Source organism: Ziziphus jujuba, chromosome 7 (genome assembly GCF_031755915.1).
Source record: "Ziziphus jujuba cultivar Dongzao chromosome 7, ASM3175591v1".
NCBI classification, from domain to species: domain Eukaryota; kingdom Viridiplantae; phylum Streptophyta; class Magnoliopsida; order Rosales; family Rhamnaceae; genus Ziziphus; species Ziziphus jujuba.
In genome coordinates, this window is record NC_083385.1 from 10,087,380 (window position 1) to 10,112,017 (window position 24,638).

The following is a 24,638-nucleotide window of genomic DNA, read 5'->3' on the forward strand; positions in this document are numbered from 1 at the left end:
TGAAAAGAGCAGGGTGGGTGAGCATGGATATGGGTGCTGATATGGATACGGATACGGGTTTACCATTTAAGGAGGTTGGGTGGGCACCACAGCAGGGCAGTTGGTGTCTCTGACGCGATGACAAGATGGGGGAATTCACGTGAGCTGTGAAATTTAATTAGCCATTAGGATTTGGGATTAGTCCTCGTGTGTGTTCTGGTCCGTTGGTTCAACCATGTTGCATGCCTCATGAGCATTGAAGCAGTGTACCAGTCCACCCATTTCTTCGTGCCTTCCTCTAAATATTTCCTTTCCTCCTTCTTCTTCTTCTTCTTCTTCTTCTTCTTCTTCTTCTTCTTCTTCTTCTTCTTCTTCTTCGTCTTCCTTTTTTTAAATTTCAAATTTCATTATAAATTATAAGAAATTTTACTTTATGATCTTCAACGTACTCCATTATTTAGAAAGATTTAACCATGCGGTCTATAATTGGATTCAATACTAATGAGACTCCAAAACACGTGGGGGAGTAATGAATTTCATTCGAAATTAGACAAATTTTACTTATGATCTACAAGTGTACTTTGTATTTAAAAAGACATTACACACGTGGAATATATTTAGATTTAATACTAACGAAACAGCAAAACTAAAATAAAAGCATCACATATTGAACATCAAAAAAGACTACTTAAAATCAATTCTTAATTTCGTGTCTGTGGTGATTTAAAAAAAAAAAAAAAAAAAAAAAGAGAAGAAAGAATATTGTCTAATTATATAACATATATAATTTCAAATAATATAATTCAGAGAACACCTTTAGTAAAAGCAAGATTCTAAATTGTTGTTTCAGCCAAAAAAAAAAAAAAAAAAAAGATTCTACGTTATTGGTGGGAATTGTGTATAATTTAATCCGTTCTACCAACTAGTACTCTTTTCCTTTTTCCAAGAAAAAAAAAAAAAACTGATATTTGTTTGTTGATGAATTCCCCAGTTTCCTAAAACATTATGAACGATATATATTATTAAACAATTTGACGTTTTGATGAATGCAAATTTACCACTTAATGTAGATAAAAAAGCACGTATATAGAATTCTTGTGGAAAATCAATGTTCGTTTCTTTTGTCATGTTGAATTATTTATAATGCATGAATAATATAAAATAATATTAAAACACAAATGTGAGAAACCCCGCGAATTAATTGGCAGTTTGTTTATTAGCTTTACATAGCATTTTTAAGAAAAAAGAAATTTTTGATTTTATTCGATTGAGTTTTTGCATACAAATATATAATAAGAGAGGGTGAGAGTGAATTTGAAGCATTCAAAGAGAGGAGGGTGGAATGCTGAATTCCGACGTCGAAGATCGATCAGATTAAGATATCAAAATTTTGCGTGCACAAACCACGGGTGTAGCAGCGAATCGCATCCGTACGCCGAAGCAGAAGCACTTAGCGTGTGGTATGAGATCACGTGGCCCTGAATCTCATTCTTATTTTATATATAATATATATATATATATATATATTATACTCCCTATTTTGCTGTTTAACTAGCCATAACCCCTCACCTGTAAACAGACTATTTTAAATTGGAAATGGACAACGGAAGGAAGCAGAAACGATACAGTGCTTCACAAACACGCGATTGTATGTATATATGCCCATTTCCCCGCCTTGACCGTCTGTTTTAGATATTTTATAAAATAAAAAAATAATAGTAATAAAAAAGTGAGAGAGAAGGTGATAATAATGGCAGAGAGAGTCAAGGTTTGACCGAGTTGGATTCGTGGAGTTGTTGTTATATTGCCTAAAGATGTGGGACCCTCCAAAAGAGTCTTAGAGAAGTAGGAGTAGGAAGGAGTGTGGGGCTGTTGTTGTCGTCGTTGTTGTTGTTGTTGTTGTGTACTGTTAGAATGGAGCGAGACCTGTTCTTCCTTGTCTTTCGCTTTCTATTTCTGTGCAATTGCTGATACTTTCAGATGGAGCTTGGCAGAGTGATGGACGCCTCCACCGTCTCTTTCTCCCAAATGCCCATTTACCCAAACCCCATTTTCTCCCCCCACACCCCGTGCCAAACACGTGACACCCCCCACTTCATCTACTAGTTTTCTTTGACCAAATGTTGCAGAGAATGAGAATCAATAATCATCCCCACCCCACAAGATTAAGTTATGGGGTTCAATTTTCTTTGCTAAATATATAAACAAAAAAGCTACAAGTAAAGAATCATTTATCCTAAAAACTATCCCCTTGTCAACCCAAACAACTTTTTTTTTTTTTTTTTAAATATATATATATATATATATTATATTTTTATCTTTATGGACTATATGGGCTCCATTTGTTCCATAAATTCTGCAATTCTGCACTTTGGTTTTTGTTTTCTTTTTTCTTTCCTTTCAGCCTGCATTTTTTCAATTAAAAAAGGACAAGAGCAATATAAATTGATCACCCCAAAAGGTAAGATAAGTGGGATAGAAATATACATATATATATATATAATATGCGATTAAAAAAGATTTGTGCTTTTAGTGGTGGAAATTTGTTTCTGCAGGCAGTGAAAGTTTCATTGTTTTGACTATTTTCAACATAATGATTTTGAAAGTGATTTGTAAACCAAAGCTAGGCTTTTGAGACGACATTAATGGGACTTTCTTGCCTGTAAAGAAGGGGAGAATATATGTAAAGGTTACAGGAATCACATGCTTTTAGCTTAAAGGTGTTCGGGAGGGGAAAATTAATTTTTGAAATTTAACTTTCTAAGAATTATTTTTTTTTTTTTAATATGTTTTGTTAGTAATGATAAAGTTGAAATTTATAAATAATTAAATTTAATATTGTATAATAAATTAAGAATAAATATATATTTAAAAAAAAAATTAAAATTATTTTTTTTAGAATTCTTAAAATGACACCTATATAGATAGGAATAATTTTCTCATATATTTTTTTACATTGATAAAAATCTAATTCTCTAAATTCATATTTTTCCACTTCATAATAAATATTAAAATAAAAAAAATTATTATTTTTCCAAAAAAATTAAATTTCTATTAATTTTATCTTTACTCCAACATGGTATAAGATTTAAATACTGATTCTTTGTTTTGCTTTTCTTTCTTTTTAGTGGGTCACTCACTTACATTTGATTGTGGCGTTCATTTTGCTCCCCATGATCCATGTTACAATATTAAAAAGTTGACAAATGACCCCTCTAAACCATGCTTATTTCTCATTTGTCAACCCAGTGTCATGAATTTTTCATGGGCCATCAAAACTATTGAATTTACTTGCTGGATAATGAGCTTTTTAAGGTAAGGGCTATTGGATCATAATTGGAGAGTGTAGCCCATACAATTTTTTTGTTTTGTCCATAAATTTTTTGAGTATACATAAAAAAATAAAAAATAAAATAATGTGTGTAACACATAATTCCAAATATTTAAGTGGTCCTTGTAATCTACAAGAGTATGCAATGCATGATTAACATGTTGGTTGAATTAAAAATTATCCACAAATTATGATTTTTTTTTTTTGAGAATTTTATATTATTTTTATCGTTTTATCATCATCAACTGGGTACAAACGTTGCGATGCTGTTTGTCATTTTGCTTCGAAATATAATTGGTGGGTGCTTGGTTGGTGTTGGCCGTGGTTGTGTGGCTCTGCCAATTTTCTCTTCAAACAAAAAATATTGCGTTGGAAGAGTTTTAATTTTTATTTTTATTTTTTATTTTTTGTATAAATGCTAAAACGTGAAAAACAAAACAAAAAAACAAAAAGAGACATCCTAAATTATATTTTGCAGTCCGAAAATGCCAAAAAACGTTTCAAAGATACTCATTTATTATGTAGGATTCGCCGTGTGTCTTGAAAACTAGATACCTTGTTGGAACATTTGTCAGCCAATCACTCATAATCTTCGATCCTCCAGAGACGTGACTTTGGGTCTCGGGCTCATAAAAATTTCGGAAAGACTTCATATGACACTATTCTGTTTCGCCAGGACCAAAAATGTTCGCACCGACCAGCTGTTATTTTCGACCTTCTCTTAAATTCTTTTCCGACCATTCTTGTAGTAATAGGTTTAAATCTTTGAAATCCTTGTGTTCTTCAAGATTTCGCACCTCGAAATTGGTATTCTCTAGTGAATTCGTGCCCAAGAAAGGTCTTTTAGGGACAAACAGGTTTTTGGGTTCCAAGAACATGGTTGAATTTGAATTGATTAAAACTTCTGGTTTTGGGAACTCAAATGGTGAAGAGGGCGTTAGGGTGCTTGAACAAGAAGAATTGATTGATGGGTCCTCTGAGTTTCGCTCTGGGTTGAGGAGTGTTGGGCTGGAATCGACTCTTAATCGACTGGTTGGTAATTTCAACTTCGCAATTGCTGTTTCATATTACAAAAATAGCTTTTTTATTTTTTATTTTTTGTGAGATATTGGGCAAGCAATCGCGGAGTTCAAATGGGTTTTTTTTTCACTTGTAAATCGTTGTTTTTTCATTTTGTTGTTCTGAATGAGAACTTGTTGTTTTGTTGGATACCTTCCAATTCAGCTGGTTGCAGCTAGCTTGTATGGTATATGATCTCCCTAATCTAAGTCTGCTGAAAATTAACGAGCAAGCCACTTTAATTAATTGTTTTTACCGTTATCACTTTTAATTTGCATAACATGTTTCTCAATTAAATGGGTCTCTCTTCTGTTATGTGCCTGAATGGTTAAAGCATATATGATTGCAACAGCTTGAATAATTAACAATTAGGCTGTATAAAGTGGAGATGACCTATGTTTTGCGCAACTAAGTATGTGGACAGCAAAACTCGGTCTGTAGAATGACACTCAAATGGAAACTGATGCGCGGTGTGGGAGTGAACTTCTGAAGGGGAGATTTATATCCAACTTTCAGATACTCGGGGGCATTTGAATCTAGTAACACATAGATGATTGTTATCCATGTCCCTGCCAATACCAATTTTGTTCCATCCAGTATCCACCGTGTTTGAAATATGATTGATCATCATTCATCACTGTGATATTGTTATTACTTGTACTTTTTTTTTTTTTTTTTTTTTTTTTTTTTTTTAACGTTGTTAATGGGGCGTTTGTTGTTTTACAGAGTAAGTGGCTTGTATCAGCTCTTTTTGCTGCTGTGATCCTTGGGAGGCATGATACTGAAGCCTTGTGGGCTGCTATGGGATCTATTGTAAATGCCATGCTCTCAGTTGCACTCAAACGGATTCTAAACCAAGAGCGACCTGTTGCTACATTGAGATCTGACCCTGGGATGCCTTCTTCACATGCACAGTCCATCTTCTACACTGTCATGTTTGTTGTTTTGTCAAGTAATTCTCAATTGCCTCTTTGTTTTAAGATCATTACTGAGAGGGAAATGCTTTATAGGGTAAATTGAGGATATCTAGTGCTTGCTTTTTATGCATGAGAACTTGCAGTATTTGATTCAAATCTATACTGGGTGCTCCCAAATTGCAGAGGACAACTTGAATGCTAGCAGATGAAACCAATATGGACATGTTATTGTGGAGGGTTTTGCAGGATAATTTGACAGGGTGAACATGTTGCTATTGGAGATCTAATTTTGAATTTAGAATTAGTCTTTTGGCCGATAACTCATCTCATAGATGATGTCAAATTAATCTGACATGGTGCATGCAGAATACACTCTTGGAATTTCCTAAAACCTTGTCTCATTTTGTAATGACACTTCTGGTGATGCTTGCCCTCATGTGCCTTCATATAATAAATCTTAGCTTGTTAATACAATATGGAATTATTGCAATCCTGGGGAGCACTCAAGTATTCTCAAAGATTTTTTTCTTCATTGCATGAAGAGAGAATTGTTTTTGTACCTTTTGTGGTGGTTTGTCTTAGTGAGGAATTGTGGATGGCTTTCTTTTCTTCTTTGCAAAATCTAGCCCTATGTCAGTGATGTATGACATGTTGTTTCTCTACTGTTGCAGTTGTTGAATGGCTAGGGATAAATGAAATTTCGCTGACCATCAGTGGATTTGCATTGGTATTTGGATCATATTTTGTAAGTATTTTAACTGTTATGTTCACATCTAATTTCGACAGATACATGTTCTAATACCTTTGCTTTCATACTGCATTGATGTTCTTTAACATTTTTTTTTTCCCCCTTTTAACTACAACTTGGGGGAGGGGGGATTTTCTTTAACTGACTACCAAAAAAAATAAAATAAAATAAAAACTGATAACAGTTTTTAGTGAAGAAATTGAATGTTATGTGATGGCTCGGCTGCAGTAGTGTAATTCGGCTTTTTATTGCAGAACTTTATGGTCTGTTGGAATGCCAGTTTGCTCATAAACATAATTTTATCTGTGTTTGCAGTCATGGCTACGAGTTTCACAACAACTTCATACCATCAACCAAGTGGTTGTGGGTGCTGTTTTGGGTTCATTATTTTCCATTTTCTGGTATTGGTCGTGGAATTCTATTGTAGAGGAAGCATTTCTCTCCTCTTTGTGGGTACAAATATTTGTTGTTTCGGTTGCTGCGGCATTTTGCATAGGATTTATGTACTATGTGTTTAAAAATTGGTTTCATGATGAATGATGAATTAGATAAATTGAACATTCAACTGTAAACGGAGACGCAATTCTTACAGAATTTTACTAGAACGTTTCAACAGGAAATACATTACTACTTGTTTCCATCAGTTTTGAATTAACATCAAAGCCCATTGGGCTAGGATTTACTGACCTCTACCACCTAACGTGGGCACAAATGATTGGCTAGCTTTAGGGCCAAGCCAAATTCGCGTTTGGCAGGTAGAACCTTTGTCAGTTTCTGTCAAGTTTATGGGTGGTAGCCTTTTTCCTTAGGAGTTTGCAATGAGACCTTGTTGATGAGAAGCTTCTTCTTTACCTTGTGGTTTGGACAAGGATGAGAAGGTTCTTCAATTTCAGAAGAAAACAAAGAAAGAAAGAACATTACTACGGATAATAAATTATTTTTGTCAAAATTTTGGTAATCCTTTTATGCGTCTGTATGTTTTTGACTTTCCTTATTTTATGTTAGGGTTTGCCTTTGTACCAACATATAGTTTTGAAGGTTTTTTTTTTTTTTTTTTTTTTGTTTTTCCGTCTCTGTTGTCTATATGATACCATCTGAAACATGAGAAGGAAAACGTAAACAATATTAATATGTTTCATTTTGTAAAACCACTAATACCACGAAATATGTTGCAAGACAATACAAGTTTCAAACACTCCAGTTGGCAGATCGATGCAAAGAGTTCATTTTACAAACTTCAACGTAAATACACATATATGTGAATTAAAATACACCCCAAAAAGGAAAAAAAAAAAAAATTCTAGTAATGCAAGCTTCTCTCCTGGACGAAAGATGTTCATCTCTAGGAGAAAAACCACTTTTAAAAAAAAGTAGAAAACTTCGGTAAGTTTGGTGAAATCAATCTACTTTATCATTCGGACATGTCCATTTTTTCTTTTTTGTAATCCATTTTTCTCAGTTTCCTATGCGTTTGCCTCTATTTCCACCCCGCCACTGATCCCTTCTAGCGGCCCTTGCCCTCTTCCATTTCTGTATATTTCTCATCCTGGCAAAAATCCTCCTAATCTGATAGAGCTTGTGTGACTGTTGAGCAATTACATTTGCAGTTGACGGGCTCTGGCTAAGAACTATTTCGTACCCATCACCGAAGGCGTCCATTCCTTCAGTTAAAAGTTGCCAGAATAGTCCACCAGCAGCAGCTCCTCCTCTTTTAGCTGATAAATATATCTTGTAGTACACAGTGTTAAAGAGTAGGTCTCTCTGGTATGTGCTGTAACCTGGATCTTTCCATGATTTCCCAAATTCTGTGATTAGCAATGGCTTTCGAAGAATGTATTGTGCATCTTGGATATGGCTGTTGAGCCAATTGTTCAAGAACGATAGTTGAGCTTGATCATTGGAGCTAGACAACCTGTGTATAACAAGAAGTACAACAAATTGTTTGTTATTTTTATGATATATTTCTATTTCACTGAACTTCAATTCAGATAAGCTAGTTCTAGTTGCAACCAATACAATCCTGTCAAGTGGAAAATCATTATTCTACATGTTGACGTATACCTACCATTGATCAGGATAAGAGTGAGCCGTTGCGAAATCAATGCCGGGAATCCGATTATTTGCAATGAAATCTGTCCCTATATTGAAACCTGCAGGATTGAGTGATTTCCTCTGAGGTGTTGATTGACCATAAAATCCTTCCAAACCAGCTTCCAGTAAGTGATTTCTGTCTATTGACTTCACATGGGAAGCCATTTCTGTTATCCAAGCCTGTGAAATAAGTACCAGTAATTTTTATTTTTCAGCATGAGCTTATACATTTAAGATATTAAAAGGTGCAAGAACCCAAAAAAAAGAAGAAAAAAAAGAAAAAAAGAAAAGAAAAAAGGAACACAGATTGAGACAGTTGACAGCTGAAGTAAGTGAAACAATAAATGTTTTTTCATCTGCATCAATTATTGAGGGGATCCAAATCTAGACCCTCTTGGTAGAGAGATTAATGGTTCGTAGGTGAGGAAGAAAACCATCCCAACCTGAATAGTTCCTCCTAGAGGATCAGATTGGCATCTAGGCTCATTCATAAGCTCCCAAGCCATAATTGTTGGGTCATTTTTGTAATGGATTCCAGTAAAACTGTTGTACCTGTTAAGAACAGTCTGTAAAAGGTAGAGACATAAAAACAATTAGAATTAGACATCATATACGTTTCAATTGAAATGATGTTAAACAGAAAGAAAAAAAAAAAAACTATTCTTAAGAAATTGAATTTGTGTTTTTCACTTACATTTATATGGTTCTTGTAGAAACCTTTAACAACAGGATTTCTGAAGAAATCGTCATCAGATGTCAGATACTGACCTTGACTTCTAGCCCAATTCACATATTGCTTCTTCCCTCCAAAGCTTTCATAGTTGTTGGCCAAGCTCAAGATAAGCTTGATTCCGTGCTTTCTAGCCTCAGCTATGACGAAATCCAACCCCTTCAAACCACAAAAAGGGACTCAGCTAAGTTTATTTGAGGTGGGAAATTTAAGGATCTGAAATGCGATGTGATAAAACTACAGAAAGTGAAGTACCTTAAACATTTGCTCGTTATAGGATCCAGGGGAGTATTGAAGAGGCCTGTAACCTCCATCACTGAAAGCCCAAGTTCTGGCCACAGAGAGGCCATGACTAGAGGCTTCACGAAAAGCAGCTGAGACTTTGTACCTCTGAGATGGGTCAGAAGCTATATACATCAACCAGTAGGCATTGAAGCCGTTTGCATAGTAAGGGTAACCATTGAGCAGAAAATGTACTCCGTTGGTTCTGATAAAACCATCACCTGCTTCTACATAAATCTGAAAACACTGTTGCTGAACCAAAATGGTCAAAAGCAGAGCCACAAATAAATGCTTCATCTTTGTCTCCCTCTCTCTCTCTCTCTCTCTCTCTCTCTCTCTCTCTCACTCGTACACATACACAATGTGGAGGAAAGAAGAATCTGAGCTTATATTTTTATAAGCTGAGAAGGTTTAAGCAGTTATCCACGAGCCTGAGCAAAGGAGTTTTTGTCTTTATACAACTGCTAAACAAAGAAGAAAAGACGACACTAATGGTCACGAGAAAGAAACTGACAAGTCTCTTTTTGAGGTGAAATGAAACCAGAAATCTTCCAAAATGTAGCTTCAGGGTAAAGTAAATTGGTTAATTCCAAATATAACTCTACAGAGACCTTTCATTCATACTCTTGTCTGCAAAAGGAACATTTACTGACAAAACAAGATCTTGGATTGATCTTCAGCAATGGTGGTCTAAGCGTACAAGCAAATTTTATTGCAAATAAAAGATATGAAATTTGTTAAAGCCTTTATGTACTCTACCAATATGATCTTAGGGTGAGACCCAGTAATCTACAAACGGGTTGCTTTGCCACAACCTAACGCCAAACATGTGGAGGTCCACTGGAAAATGAAACTCAAAATGAAGTTTCCAAATCAAAATTTAATGGTAGATTTTCATGCTTCCCACGTTTTGACGTCCTTAACATTAATCTGAGTCTGATATGTCTGATATGGTACTAGTATTTCTGGATCTAACATTAGCATCTCTTTTTTTTTTTTCCCACCAAATTGTTCTTTTCGGGACCATACCCATTATGCAAAGTAAAAAAAATAAAAAATAAAAACATTGACACATTTGCTACCGACAGTGACAGTAGCCCATGTAACATGAACTTATTCGGATCGATCACACACACAGTGTGAAAATGCAAGAAAGATGATGGAATTACAACCCTTAGACTGAACCACAAAATTGTCAAAAAGCTTAAAGCTTTTTCGCACACCCCATCTTTTGCTTTTATGGCGATTTGGGTTAGTAGGAACTTTCGAGTGGCCATTATATTCCCCACCATATCTAAGCCCCACATCGTTTCCACTTTATCAGTCACTTTATTCGTTGAACCAGAAGGGAAACAAAAAATTAAATTTGGAAGTTTGGGATACGTAATACTAGAGGCCAAAGAAGGTACTGCACCCTTCACCTTTTTCTTTGGACAATTACTATACCCTTTACTTTTTGTATTGCTCGACTGTATCTATCTTACTTACCGCGTGGCTCAAATGTGTGGAGGTCCATAGTGGAAAACCATGTGAGAAGGAGCATGTAATGCCCCATTTTACCATCTCTTTTTCGGACTTTTGTTTGGACCCCACAAAATTTCTCATCAAGACTATGCCGTGGGTATGCATGTGCATTTGCTCTCTCAACTACACTCTAAGGGAAAGATTTGGCAATTCCCAAAAGAAATTAAAAAAATAAGGATTGGCCAAGAAATGGACCAAATGGATAATTAGTCTACCTACGTTTATTAAATTATCAAAGGCAAGCGACCGCAAGAATATATATTTTTTATTTTTTATTTTTTGCTAAAACTTAGAAAAAGACTTTATTTAAATTTATATACCATGTGTCCTGTTAATAATAAAAAAAGTTTTCTCAAAAAAAAAAAATTACTATATATATATATATTTTACGAAGAAGAAGAAGAAGAAGATGATGTACGTTTTAAAGAACTATCCTCGCTGAAATATTTTTGGATCTTCACTGAGATTTAACCGTGCGACATCTGCGTATTACTCGTCACTAGGACATGACACCTTTGGCCATGCACTGAAAACGACGGGCTAAGATTGGAAAAGTCACAAAAATACTATTACCTATTCAATTACCGAGTTCCACCTAATATTTTAATTAATCCCTTATTGCAAAAACTATTAAAAAAAAAATCTAAATCGAAAATTTCTTTTTACACAAACCAAATATAAATTTAAAATAAAATAACATTAATAATATATGAGTACTGCTATAGGTAGTACCTAGTTTACCAATATATTTATCAAAAACATTTATATTACTATTTGATAAAATAATATATTAATATAACTTAAAAATGAATAAATAAATACATAAAAAAATAAAAATTATTAGTTATAAATCAATCAAATAATAATAAATATACTCTAAATAGATATATTAATAGATTAGATGCCTATAAAGTTATTCATAATATACCAATTTGTTTTATTTTTTATCAAATTTGTTTAAAAATATCTTTTTATTTTATTTTTTTTGCTTGAAACATGGAATTCGTAGAAACCAAAAGGGATAGGATACACATATATGTCATATTTATTAGAATGCTAATTGGTCAATTTCTTCAAACTCTTAACAGATGTTTAGAACATCAATTTGATATTATGGCAAAATTGCTTAAAAAAATTAAAACATTAGAGAAAAGTTTAGTGGAGTATTTTAAAACTTTTCTTTAAAGATTCAACTCCCACAACCACAAGTCACTTTCTTTAAAAATAAAAAATAAAAAATAAAATAAAAATTCTCACAGGTTATAAACCTCTCATGATGTCGGACCTCCTGTGCATATTAGTAGATCTAAATGCACCAAAAAGTGGTTGTACTTCCCTTTTAGGCCCATTAACCTTTGACAGGGTTGGGCCGAGCACGATTATCATGTACTAAAAACGATCTTCAAATTTCCTTGTGGACCTCCTGGGAAAGAAGATCATTTAACATTGGGCCCACATCGCAAACCATAGAATTATTTATTCTCGACACTTTCACGAGAGAGAGAGTACTGAAGGCTCAACTGTTACAAAACCATTTGGGCCAGAGGATTGGGAAAGATGTACAATTCACCACTAAATACTAATTCTATGGCTAAAGGGTTATGATTGAGACTATCAACCAGCCAGAACTTACATCTTTACGCAGCCTCTTGATCTCCGAACGATTCCACCAATTTGGCGAAGCCCATTTTACATTCTCTCCACTGGAATTGGGAATAATGGGGGGCTCTCCCTCATTATAGTGCTTTAATTTGTCCCCCATAACCATAGTTCTTCAAAAGTCCTTCATCTTGCCGCCAATTCTCTCTCACTTTTACTTCTACCTGTTAGAAGCATGTCTAGCATTTTAATATTCTCCACACCAGATATAAAGAATGAATTGGTTTCTATATGATGGAACCAATTTCAATTGCAAATGAGTATACAGACAATATAATGGATTCCTTAGAGAGAGCTATGCAATAAGTTGGTACCTCAAGATAAACCTTCTTCTGCAAGAAATCTTCAATGTCAAGCCGTGATGCTGTAGCAAGTAGTTTTAGAGCCCTTCCCTCCTGCAGGGATTGTCGACATACAAAATCATACGCCACAGTGAAGTTTTGTGCACTCCTATGTGAAAAGTGTGTGCTTCACTCCGAATTTAATCATTAATCAATGAAAAATTAAATTGCAATAGATTTAATATTACGAATTTAATATACTGACTTTTGTTTCAAGCATTGTGAATATTTCCAACAGACCAAGATTCTACTTTGTCATGTTAATTTGCAAAAGAAATTTACATCATCTTTGGAAAAGTGGCAAACATGGTGAAAGTTTATGCTGATTTCAAATTACGAAATGCTCTGATGACAAAAATAAATATAGCAACTCATGATATAGCAGATATCGTTTACAAAACGATACCTTTTAATAGTACTCAAAAATTGAGGTCACTTACTTTTCCAATGAGGATTATCTTCTGTGAGTTTTTTTCAACAACAATTTCCACTTGTATAAAGTCTTTTGCATTTGGCCTAGCTTTGTAGCTCACAACATTCACCTGGAGGATTAAAAAATAAAAAGAGAACGCCTGCATTATGCATAACCTTAGGAAAGAAAAATCAAAAGAATCTTTTCCTTTTCTTTAGAATCCTAAACTTGGTCATAAGCTATTATATACCTGACATGCATAAGGAACTTCATTACGGTATTGCATAAAGATCTTTTCTCTTATAATTTCACCAACAAAGAATCTTTCAGGGTGCTCACTGACAATGTCCTGAGAATAAGTAAAACAGCAGTGTAAGTGATTTTCCATTTTTCTTGATAAAGGACAAGATTTACTGTAAGACTCACCCCAAATTCTACCTTACCTACTTAATATCTATTGGATGTGACCCAGAGGCAAAGGAAGAAAATAGAGAATAAAGAACTTGACACCCTAAATACCTTAGGATAATAAGCTGGCCCAATGGGAAGCTTTGATAAAATCCAATCCTTTACATCTTCCACTCCATGACCATATTTGGCACTCACAGGTATCACCTCATCAACGTTTGTGAATTTCTCATACCACTGTAAGGAGCTTATTAAGGATAAATATAAACTACAACAAGATACATATGAAATTACAAATGAAAATATCAATCTTCTACTTTTACCTCCAATTTCTTTGCAATTTCACCAGGTTTAATCAGATCTTTTTTATTCATAACAAGCAAAATGGGTGGTTTTTCTGTTACGTCACCCACACCTTCCTCCAAAACTTCATCAATCTACAAATAAGAAAATGACTTTAGGACAAGAAACAAACTTTCAGATCAATTCTACAATCAAGAGCCATACTTTCTCAGGCATTTTACATGCATCAACAAGAACAACGACACAATCTGCATTAATGGCAGCATTCCTAACATTCCTCATCATCATTGAGTCCAACTTGTGCATTTTCTTCTGAATAACACCTGGTGTGTCATAAAGTATCATCTGCAAATTTCAGGTGATTTATTGGCAAATAAGACTTATTACAAAAAAATTTCACCATAAGGGATGTTATACAGGCAATTGAGATAAATAAAGGAACATAGGCTATCAAAATAAATCAAACCTGATACTCTGCACCAGAACATATACCAAGAATTCGATGTCTTGTCGTTTGAGGTTTATCAGTAACTATTGATAACTTTTGACCTATCATTTGGTTTGCAAGTGTACTCTTCCCAACATTTGGCTTGCCAAGTACAGCCACATATCCTGCATTAACATTTTTATTCATCAATTTACAAAATCAATGACAAAGCAGAATACCCCTAATATTTCTCAGGACACTCATCAAACAAACCATGACAAATTAACAAGAAGAAAACAGACTGTAATAGTGTAAGCTTTATTTTTTACCACTTGCAATTTGGTGGTAACAAAGCTTCAAAAATTACAAAATCCATATTAAATTATAAAAGTTGTTCTCCAGTAAAAACTAAGAGTAAAATTACTCTTTGTCCCTTTCTTGCTTTCTCAGTTTCTGTAGATGTCAGGCAGTTGTATGACTCAATACAGAGATGGAAAAATAAATGCTATAAGCGGAAAGTCATTGCTAGTATGATAGATAGGTTCTTCACAGAAAAAAGAAAAAAATATATTTTCATTATGTTAAATTTGAATTATGTATTCTTGCATAAGAAGATCTCATGTGAAGATCATGAACCAAACGAATGGAGTATATTCTATCTAATCCACCAAAGCTTAGCCATCATAATGAAACTGTAAGAAGGCGCGGTTTGACAAGCCTTTCATTCTTTAAGACAAGGAAAGCATTCACTTCAGAGTCGAATCTTTGGGAGAGGGATTAAATTGCTACTAAAGTTCACATCCTTTATTTCATTTCTCACCGTTTTGCTTACCACAAAAAGAAAGTCATAGATTTTCAACAAATAGGATTCAGAGAGGGAAATACTGTAACTTTTGGCATATCATTTCAGTTATTTAAAAGAGAACAAAAAAAATCATTTGCAGAAATAAGAGACATAATGTATTGCACAATGATCTTCACCACCAAAATATCATTTAATTTCAATTGCTTCATAGTCACTATTCATCTTATGAATAAAACAAATAAAAATGACCCTCCATTCATTCAATCATTTTGGCAAGCATCAAATTCAAAAGGGAAAATTCCATTACGGTTATCTAAAACGCTTAAGTTGACAAACTTTATCACAAACTAGGAAAATCACTAGGATGAGTAAGTCAGCAAAACCTATACACTTAACATTTGGAAGTGGAACAAAAACAGACTAACCACTTCGATGGTTCAGGTCGGATTCATACACTAGCTCCTCCATCTCGTAGTCGTCGAGCAAGGACATGTTCCTGTCGGGCTTCACACTCAGAGACAAGAAAGACGACCCGTTATCAGAATAAGAGCTTGCCTCTTCTTCTTCTTCTTCTTCATCTTCATCCTCTTCTTCTACGCCCTGTTCTTGTTCGTTACCCCGAAGCCACTGTTTTTTGCCTAGCAAAACAAACTTCCGGGTTCTATTCCGGGTATTTCTGGCTTGGAAATGAAATTTGGCTTGCTGCAGAGGATTTCTTGTTAAATAAGGAAATTTTCTATGGTAGTCTGGGGCTGTGAAAAATTTAGAGTAGGAATAATGGGCGAAGAACTTTTCTCTTGGAAGATTTGCAGAGATATGCAAGACTAGCTCCATTGTCGGAGCTCCACCGTTAACGATATCTCTTTTGCTGTTTCCTATCCACGACTGGATAAAAACAGATCTATAATCCGACGTCGTATTGAATATCAGATTTTCGTGTTTTTCTGAACTATCCCAAAATAAAAAAAAAAAAAAAAATGCCTTAAAGAATATTATTTTCTGGTGGAAAAACGTGTCTGCATAAATATTCCGAGTATTTTACCCTCTTTTTTCAAAGACGAAAAGGAAAATTTCCGCCAATAATATCATTCAATGCAGGGTATAAAAGTATTAATAATTTTTTTTTTGGGGCAACATCGAAAAGGAATTCATTGAAATAAAATATAATACATATATATATATATATATATACATACATACAAACACTAATTCCAGCATAACTTCTCATCACGCCCTCGTTGCTTAAAGTTGAGATCGTCCGTTCAAATTGCAATGCTCTGTAAAACATCTTCACTTAGCATGAGCAATAAAATTGCTGGCTTGCCCAGCCAATACTGATTTCAAAATTGGATTTAGTTAAACGTACTCATGAATGTTAAGGTATCAACATTTTCTATCCCTGTACCAAATTGAAAAAAAGGTCATAAATTGACCAAATGCTCCTCTGTATATAGATGTAAGCTTTACCATAAAAGCTAAATATACCACTTCAATATAGATTAGAGAAAACCTACTCCTATTTGTGATCTATAACCTTCCAAGACTGCCAGTAATGGCTACAAAATAGAGTATAACTTTACATCCTCAGATCACAGGAAAAATGCAACTGGTAACAGAAGAGAAAGTTATCCATAAGTACGGATAAGACCTTTTTATTCTCCTTTTGTTATACGGAATGGTGTCACAGTAACTACTGGATAAAAAATATAATTATTTCCCTGCATCATCCGATTGGGGAAGCTGGGAATCATTGGCTGATATTCCTGCTCCTGATGAATGGTAAGACCATATCAAAGCTGCAGTGCCAAGAGTAAGCGTCGTGGCGATAGATCCCCAAACCCACCTTTGCCTTCTTTTCCTTCTCTCCCTCTCCTGCCGTGCCATTTCTACAACAAACACGTAGCAAAATTAGACAAACACATAAAGGTAAAAGAACCAAACTGAAGTTTGAATTGAAGCCATCAGAGATAAAAAATTACGGTGAACCTTGGTACTGATGTATTGAAAGTGTTTCATCTTAAAACCCCAGCTAATAACTTAAAGCATGAGAAATGAAAAATTCCCAAATTGATGTTGACTTATTGTAAACCAATTATCATCCCAAAAGCGGAGTTAAACATATAGAATTGAGATGCATCTAGGTCGTGAAACTAATGTTAAGTTGCACTTCTGAAGTAAACATGGCTTGGTACATGCAATCTTCACAGGTATACTTAACACAAGAAAATCACTAAGAACTAAAAGAAGAATATTGTTCATGTACAAACCTATGCAGCACATAAGGAAATAATGCATGTCCACAAAAACTACTTCCACGCTACCAAGTACAAATAATTAAAGGCATAACGACCACTCTCTTTGGTCTAATTTGCAAAATAACAATTAAATAAAAGGGTCATCCAAAAAAAAGTGAACAAGCCTTACCAATAACATCTTGGTTCCTCTGAACCATTTCCTGATTCATAGCCTCATAATTGTGGAGTTTGTCCCACAATCGAGCAATCTCAAAGTTCTTTGACTCGATCTGAGCTTCCAATTTGGTCTCCAACTCAGCCCTTGCTAAGCTTCTTCCAATAGAAGTTGAAACAAACCTAGCCACATAAACTTGTCTGCACAGCTCTTCGGCAGGATCAGAATCGAGTTGCTCTCTTGCTTCAATAATAGCAGCATCTGAAGGGAGTGTCAATCCTACAAGAGATAATTGTTGCCTGATCCTCTGCCACTGATTTCGCATCTCACTAAGGGCTTCTTCTGCTTGTTTTCGCTTCTCTATTTCCATTAATAGACTCAATCTCATTTCACTTAATTCTGCTTCAAAGTCACGGAGAGAAGATTGTTGCCCACTCTCAGAAGAAAGTTCTATAAGAAGCAGAGCCACAAGTAAGCTATCACGCCACAATACAGTACATATGTATTGAAAGGTGGCACAACCAATTGCTCAAGTTTTAGGAATACTCAGCATGTTATAATGCAATATCAAACTTCTGAAAAAGGTTAAAGTACCTAATTTGGATAAAGATATGTCTAGTTTATGAACACAAACTTTTGAAGAAGCAAAACTAGGTTAGCTTGTTAACTCCCACTCCATCAGTACTACAGGCTTATAATTTGCCAACCTAACACTGTTCACTTAATAACTTAATAGACCCAGATATTCCAGTTCTATTGCTTATATCAATAGATATCATAACTTTGCAATGTTTAGGAGAGCCACATGCACATGCAGAGAAATGCACCAGCAAAAATACACCTAAATTCATAGACATTAATATTTTCGCAAAACCAGCCTGCTCCAGTCTATGAACAGGCAATAACTCTCATAAAGATCAAGCATAACAAAATAAAGGAAGAGAAAAACTATGACAAGTCATTCAATAACAATATGCTCTTGAAAGGTAAAAATGAGGTACATAAATCAAATTTCACAAGATACATACCATCCCAAGCGTCAAAAAACTCTGCCTGTGGTGTAGTAAGCGGTAATGAACGTTCTGCATCTACATTATCCTCTCCATCTGTGTTACTTGCAATACTCATCGATTCCTGAGGATCAAAGAAATCTTCCCGCTCACTATCCCTTTTATCCCTTTCTGAAAACAATGCAACTTGATTCGTTGACTCAGCTTCAACGGCCAAACCGTTCCACTTGATACTGCCTCCTAGTTTCACTTTATTATAACCAGGCAGCCCATTACTGCTCCCAACTTTGCCATTACTGCTTTCAAGTACCACTTTACCATTTCCAAGTTTGCCATTGCTGCTGCTACAATCACTAACACCATTCACCCCATTTTCTTCGAAAGGTTCAGCCACTGTGAAAATAACAGAGTTGTTCTCCATTGAGTTGGAAACCTTGGTTTCTGTATCCTTTGCATACCCCTTGATATCTTCATTTTGGTCTTTTTGCTTTGACATTACATTGGCCTCGGAGAAACTCTTTTGAAGGCGTGGCCCTCGCCGCTTATGATTAATTATGTAAGGTGAAGGAGGAAACGAAGTTGGTGAATCAGGAAGTGGGGTTGCCTCAGGAGTAGCATAAAGTGCTGGCGTTATTGGAGGTCGACGAACTCTTTTTTCAGCAACTGATGCACTATTCCTCCTTTCCAGCTTAGAATTAGGAACAGGCTTTGCATTTGAAACAGACTTTGAGTAAGGAACAGACTTGTCAACAGATTTTGAACCTCCAGGTTCCAATAAGGTATCTAAAGCTAAAGCTGTAAATGTCGGCATGGCTCTGTATCATCAACATCCAATAAAAGCTACCTGTCAGTTTTATTGCTAATAAAGTGGTGAATCTTTAAGAGAAGGAAATAAATGTGTCAAAGCTATATCCTCATATAATCCATATAATTTAACAGCCGTCAAGATATTCCCGCATCAACGTTCTTTGAGTTCAACCCCAAAAAAAAAAAAAAAAAAAAAAAAATCTAAATCGTAACAATTTCAACAACCAAAAACAAATTTTACAATTTTTTTCAAAATAAATAACTAAATAGAACCAGGAACAAAAGTCAATACATATATGAGCAAAAAAAATTGCAAGGAGAACAAATATCTCAAACATAACGGAACCAAATCTCCAATAGTCTTACCGCACCGTTTGGTAGCTGAAGAAAAAACTCAGAAAAATAAAGAAATGAATAACAAAAACGTGCACACAGATTAGCCAAACAAACCTATTCGTCATAGCAACTAGGAGATCAAAACCAAACAATCTCAACGTTAACAAATTGAATTCAATGTTCTCACACTTCGGTACAATCTCATCAAGCAAATAATAAGAAAAAAAACAAAATACAGAAACAAAAAGCGAAAGACACAGAGCGAGAATCAGATATGGCAAAAAAAAAAAAAAAAAAGAAAAAGAAAAAGAGATTACCTCGGAATACCTAGGAATATAGAAGGAGATGTACAGGTAGAGAAAACCCTAGGCGGAAGAGAGGGAGGAGAAGAACAAGGACAGCGGGATCAGAGCAGAGTCGAAGAATGGGGGCATAGAAAGCAGAAGAAGCATCACCATAATTTTCTGGATTTTCTTTTTTTGTTTTTGGTTTTTAGGTTTGGCTCTTCAGCATCCTTCCCTAACCTTGAGGAAAGCTAGCCCATTCCCCAAGTATTTTTGTTTTTCTTTTTTTATATATATATAAATAATAAATATTTTTGATTTTCTTTTATTACTTTATCGCAACGACCGCCTCTTCCTCTGTCTTCCGCAAATATTTGAAACGCCTTTTCCCTATTGTTGGATGATTTAGAAGTTTCGTCCGCCTCAAAACCCCTTTTTTTTTTTTTCTTTTTTTTTGAATTTCTAATTCTTTTCATATACAAATATTTTATCTTTCTTCAGAAAAAGTTATGTATTTTATGTTTCTTGGGGGCACTTCGAGCGGTTCCTCTTCCTCACCTTTTCAAACTTGTGTGCGTGATGCGCAAGGGTTTGATTGAGACGGCTTTTAAAAATTGAAATTCAATTTTTCTTTTTGGTTGATACGTCGTCGTTGTGGTACACTATCATTTAATAGGTCCACGTTTTTTGAGTCGGGTAGTCACAATTTTGAAACTTGCCTTGTCAAACAAACCACATGATGACTCACCCCATCATGAAATTACCATATATTACTTGTGAGTCTTCCTTTCAAAAAAACCAAAATAGTAATTTTTTTTTAAATGGAAAAAAATTAGAATTTACTTGCCCTTTTTTTTTTCGTTTTCTTTTTATGCTTGATATTTAATTAGTATGCTAATTATTAAAAAAAAAGATAAGAAGAGGAGGAAGAGATTGAGGGAAGAAGGATTTACTTGAATTGTTCCTAATCTTAGGTGGGTGAATTAACTGTCAACATTTAACTGTGGCGAAATCATTAAAAGTATAATCACTTGGTCAACAACCATTAATCAGAGATTTAGTCAAATTCTTTCTGTTGGGAAAAAAAAAAAGAAAAAAAAAAGGCCTGTGAAATAGGATTCAAAAATTGTTTATATATATAATATCAAAGACAGTGTGATAATTGAATATCACAATTCACTTTTTCTTCTAATTCTAGAAGAAGTTTTTGTACTTTTTGGTTTTTGTGTTTGGTGAACCTACCCTTCCATTTCATTTTCAATTTCTTTATGCATCATCAAACTTTGCAAAAAGAAGGCTTCCATACTTTATGAGAAAATATCTAAAACAGAATTACAATTACAATTACATAATTTCTAAAAAAATTATGTAACAATCGTAATAATCTTCAAAGAAGCGTCAATGATAAATGTGTCTTACGTCAAACTGTAAAAATAATTATCATAAAATTTCAAATTACGATGTCATGGTTTAATTTGTCTTCCATTCAGATTAATTAAACGTTATTAGCAATGTCTGATATATGGAATTGGATTATTGGACAATTTGAAGGCTTAAATATAACATACCGTTTTTCATTTTGTCGATGTTCTAATCTACTGATGTAAATGAAAAGTATTTTCGTCAGCAACCAAATTAATAATTAGACTACAAGCAGTGCATTGCCAAGTCTACAGGTCCTCCAAGTCAATCCCTTCGGCTTTGGCATTATCAAAAAATTAGTATACGTTGATTATGGTATAATAATAATAATAAAAAAAAGGAAGAACATGAATTTGAAAAAGAAAAGAACATCTGTATAAAAGATGAATAAATTTTACGAAAACAAAATTGGCCACAATTAAATTAATTCGCTCACACCCAATCACAAGTCTATCAACTAGCGGCAAGTATCTAGTGGAAGAGTGAGGATAAGTGGTCCAAACACCAAATTAAATTATGGGTATTGGACAAATAAGGCATCTACTTTTGAAAGCTACATCATAAAGATACTGAATCTAAGATAAAGAAAAAAGTGCTTAGATTCCCAGGTTTTCAAATATTTGAAAACACCTATTTCTTATCCACTTCAACTGCTATATTCATCTCTCGTGCTCAGCTATTTTCCTCATTTTGTCGTCGTGTGTTACGAAATTTCTTCCCCATTATCTACAATGTACTTTTGTCCTAAATTTGGGTTTCTACTGCTAAAAACATTAACATCAAATACACAAATACAAGAAGAAGATGATAGAAAAATCTGTTAGTAAAGGCAAGAATTTGATTCTTTGGCCTTAACACAATTTTCGTCCCGCATTGGTGCTCAACGGATTAATAGATGGCAAATGTCTTCCAGGATACAACGACTACTTTCTGAGAATAGTAATACTCTAAATTCCCAGAACCAACGAACAGTTTTGTGTTTCACTATCTCTGTATTTTATGAATAAATGATGTAAAAACTAAAAATTACGACTATTTTTTTTTGTTATTGTCTTTTAATCATAGAAAGATTAAGTTTTTATAGGAAAGATTGCATTTATATGAAAAAACCCAATACTTCAAAATGTACGAAACGTTAAAAGTTGTTTCGTTTCCAATAACAGGGATATTTCCACTCTGAAGACGTGTTATTTCACTATAATACTGTTTCTTATTATTTTATTTATTTTAAATAAAACTTTAGAATTTTAAATATTATGGCAACCAAATAAATAAATAATATTTATAATTTCTATTCACAAATTCCTACAATCCCCACATGAATAGAAATTAATGCAAGATGACTATGCAGACATTAGAGAGAGTTTAACGAAAAAAAACTGCATCAGGATAGATAGCTTTTAGCCTTGAATCTTCCTTAGTGAATAGTTATCGAGTTTACTAATCGATCAATTTGCATAATGCTTTGAATTGTCAACTTTTGATGTAAACTGAGACAATAACCATCACACAATTCCTTTTCTACACAAAATTTGTTCTTATTATTTTGTTCATTTTAGCCTTGAACAACTTAGTTTTCATAAGTACTTTAGAGAATTACGCCTTTTATAATTTTCATAAAAGCGGCCCCACTTCTACACTTATATAGGTGACTGTCTGTAAGAAATATCCTGCTATATTTCACTTGGATTTCCAAGATATAGACATCATTAAAAATATAGCTTATCCTAATAACACGCTGCAGGCAATATTGTTTCACCTTAAAAATGGAAAGAAGTATTTTCTCTTTTAATACTTTACGGTATTTCTTATGAATCATACATATTTACGTTGTCCTATTAAACTTAGACCCTGGGACCTCCATTCAACTAAGTTGGGTTTCCATTTATGATGATTCATTAGATTTAAGCTTTAATCTCATTCTCCTCGATGACTTATAAACTTGCCCTCTAGACAAAACTTTTAGTAAGTGGATTCGCTAGGTTGTCTTTTAATTTTACATATTCAATATTTATAATTATGTTAGAGAGAAGTTGTCGAACGGTATTATGTTTTCGACATATATGTCGAGATTTACCATTATACATATTATTTTGTGCCCTACCAATTGCTGATTGACTATCACAATGAATACATATAGCAGGCACAGGCTTTGACCAATTTGGAATGTCTTCTAAAAAATTTCTAAGCCATTCGGTTTCTTCTCCAGCTTTATTTAAAGCTATAAATTCAGATTCCATAGTTGATCTTACAATACAAGTTTGTTTTGAAGACTTTCATGACATAGCAGCACCTCCAAGTGTAAACACATATCTACTTGTAGAGTTTGAGTCTGATATCTAGTTAGCATCACAATATCCTTCTAACACAATAGGATATCTTGTATAGTGTAACCCGTATGTCATTGTATATCTTAGGTATTTCAAAACTCTAATTAACACTTTCCAATGATCTTTATTAGGGTTACTAGTAAATCTGCTTAACTTATTTACAGCATAAACTATATCTGATCATGTGCAATTTGAGATATACTTTAGGCTTCCCATAATTCTGGAGTATTCCAATTGATATACACTTTGACCATGATTTTTAGCTAGGTGTAAAATTATGTCAACAGGAGTCTTTGCTGGACCTCTATCATACTTATTAAATTTCTCAAGTACATTTTTAATGTAATGAGATTGTGACAGAACTATTCCATCTGATGTTTTAGTAATTTTAATACCTAAAATCACATCAGCTTCAACTAGATCTTTCATATCAAACTTATTAGTCAACATCTTTTTAGTAATTTTAATAATTTCCATATTGCTACCCATTATTAGCATGTCATCTACATATAAGCAAATCATGACATACTCTTTTTGAGTGCTTTTATAATATACACATTTATCACACTCATTAATTTTGAAGCCATTTGTCATCATTACATTATCAAATTTCTCATGCCATTGTTTTGGTACTTGTTTTAATCCATACAATGACTTAACCAGTTTGCACACTTTCTTTTCTTGTCCTAGAACTATAAACCCCTTTGGTTGTTCTATATAGATCTCTTCTTTTAGATCTCCATTTAAAAAGACAGTTTTTACATCCATTTGATATATTTGAAGATTATACAAAGATGCTATTGCAATCAAAATTTGAATTGATGTAATTCTAGTTACTGGTGAATAAGTATCAAAATAGTCCAAGCCTTCCTTTTGCTTGTAACCTTTAGCCACCAGTCTAGTTTTGTATTTATCAATAGTACCATCTGGTTTTAATTTCCCTTTAAAAATCCACTTATAAGCTAATGGTTTAGTACCAGGTGAAAGATCTACCAACTCTTATGTATGATTTTGCATTAATAAT

At 34.0% G+C, this 24,638-nt stretch overlaps 4 protein-coding genes across 6 annotated transcripts; 1 reads left to right on the forward strand and 3 right to left on the reverse strand.

Moving 5' to 3' along the window:
- Positions 1–3,635: 3,635 nt before the first annotated feature.
- LOC107424655 (lipid phosphate phosphatase epsilon 2, chloroplastic) lies at positions 3,636–6,672 on the forward strand. Its single transcript, XM_016034500.4, has 4 exons — positions 3,636–4,342; positions 5,096–5,321; positions 5,958–6,031; positions 6,350–6,672. The coding sequence occupies exons 1-4, from the start codon at positions 3,995–3,997 to the stop codon at positions 6,572–6,574; spliced, it is 873 nt and encodes a 290-aa protein (XP_015889986.3). The 5' UTR covers positions 3,636–3,994; the 3' UTR covers positions 6,575–6,672.
- Positions 6,673–7,150: 478 nt separating this feature from the next.
- On the reverse strand, positions 7,151–10,065 carry LOC107424650 (mannan endo-1,4-beta-mannosidase 7). Its single transcript, XM_016034495.4, has 5 exons — positions 9,111–10,065; positions 8,820–9,014; positions 8,569–8,691; positions 8,100–8,305; positions 7,151–7,946 (listed from the first exon to the last, which is right to left on the reverse strand). The coding sequence occupies exons 1-5, from the start codon at positions 9,432–9,434 to the stop codon at positions 7,490–7,492; spliced, it is 1,305 nt and encodes a 434-aa protein (XP_015889981.3). The 5' UTR covers positions 9,435–10,065; the 3' UTR covers positions 7,151–7,489.
- A 1,983-nt stretch (positions 10,066–12,048) lies between these two features.
- On the reverse strand, positions 12,049–15,993 carry LOC107424664 (GTPase ERA-like, chloroplastic). Its single transcript, XM_016034510.4, has 9 exons — positions 15,442–15,993; positions 14,251–14,396; positions 13,989–14,129; positions 13,805–13,918; positions 13,593–13,718; positions 13,324–13,422; positions 13,102–13,203; positions 12,635–12,715; positions 12,049–12,484 (listed from the first exon to the last, which is right to left on the reverse strand). Exons 1-9 carry the CDS (start codon positions 15,848–15,850, stop codon positions 12,398–12,400), a joined length of 1,305 nt encoding a protein of 434 aa, XP_015889996.3. The 5' UTR covers positions 15,851–15,993; the 3' UTR covers positions 12,049–12,397.
- Positions 15,994–16,444: 451 nt separating this feature from the next.
- Positions 16,445–20,312, reverse strand: LOC107424689 (uncharacterized). 3 transcript variants are annotated; one of them, XM_016034541.4, is made up of 4 exons: positions 19,906–20,312; positions 18,454–19,250; positions 17,441–17,875; positions 16,445–16,902 (listed from the first exon to the last, which is right to left on the reverse strand). In XM_016034541.4, the coding sequence occupies exons 2-4, from the start codon at positions 19,244–19,246 to the stop codon at positions 16,727–16,729; spliced, it is 1,404 nt and encodes a 467-aa protein (XP_015890027.2). In that variant the 5' UTR covers positions 19,247–19,250; positions 19,906–20,312; the 3' UTR covers positions 16,445–16,726. The 3 variants fall into 3 exon arrangements, with proteins under 3 accessions (XP_015890027.2, XP_015890026.2, XP_015890025.2); XM_016034540.4 differs by having other exon boundaries at positions 18,454–19,279; positions 19,896–20,312; XM_016034539.4 differs by having other exon boundaries at positions 19,896–20,309.
- Between the last annotated feature and the right edge of the window lie 4,326 nt (positions 20,313–24,638).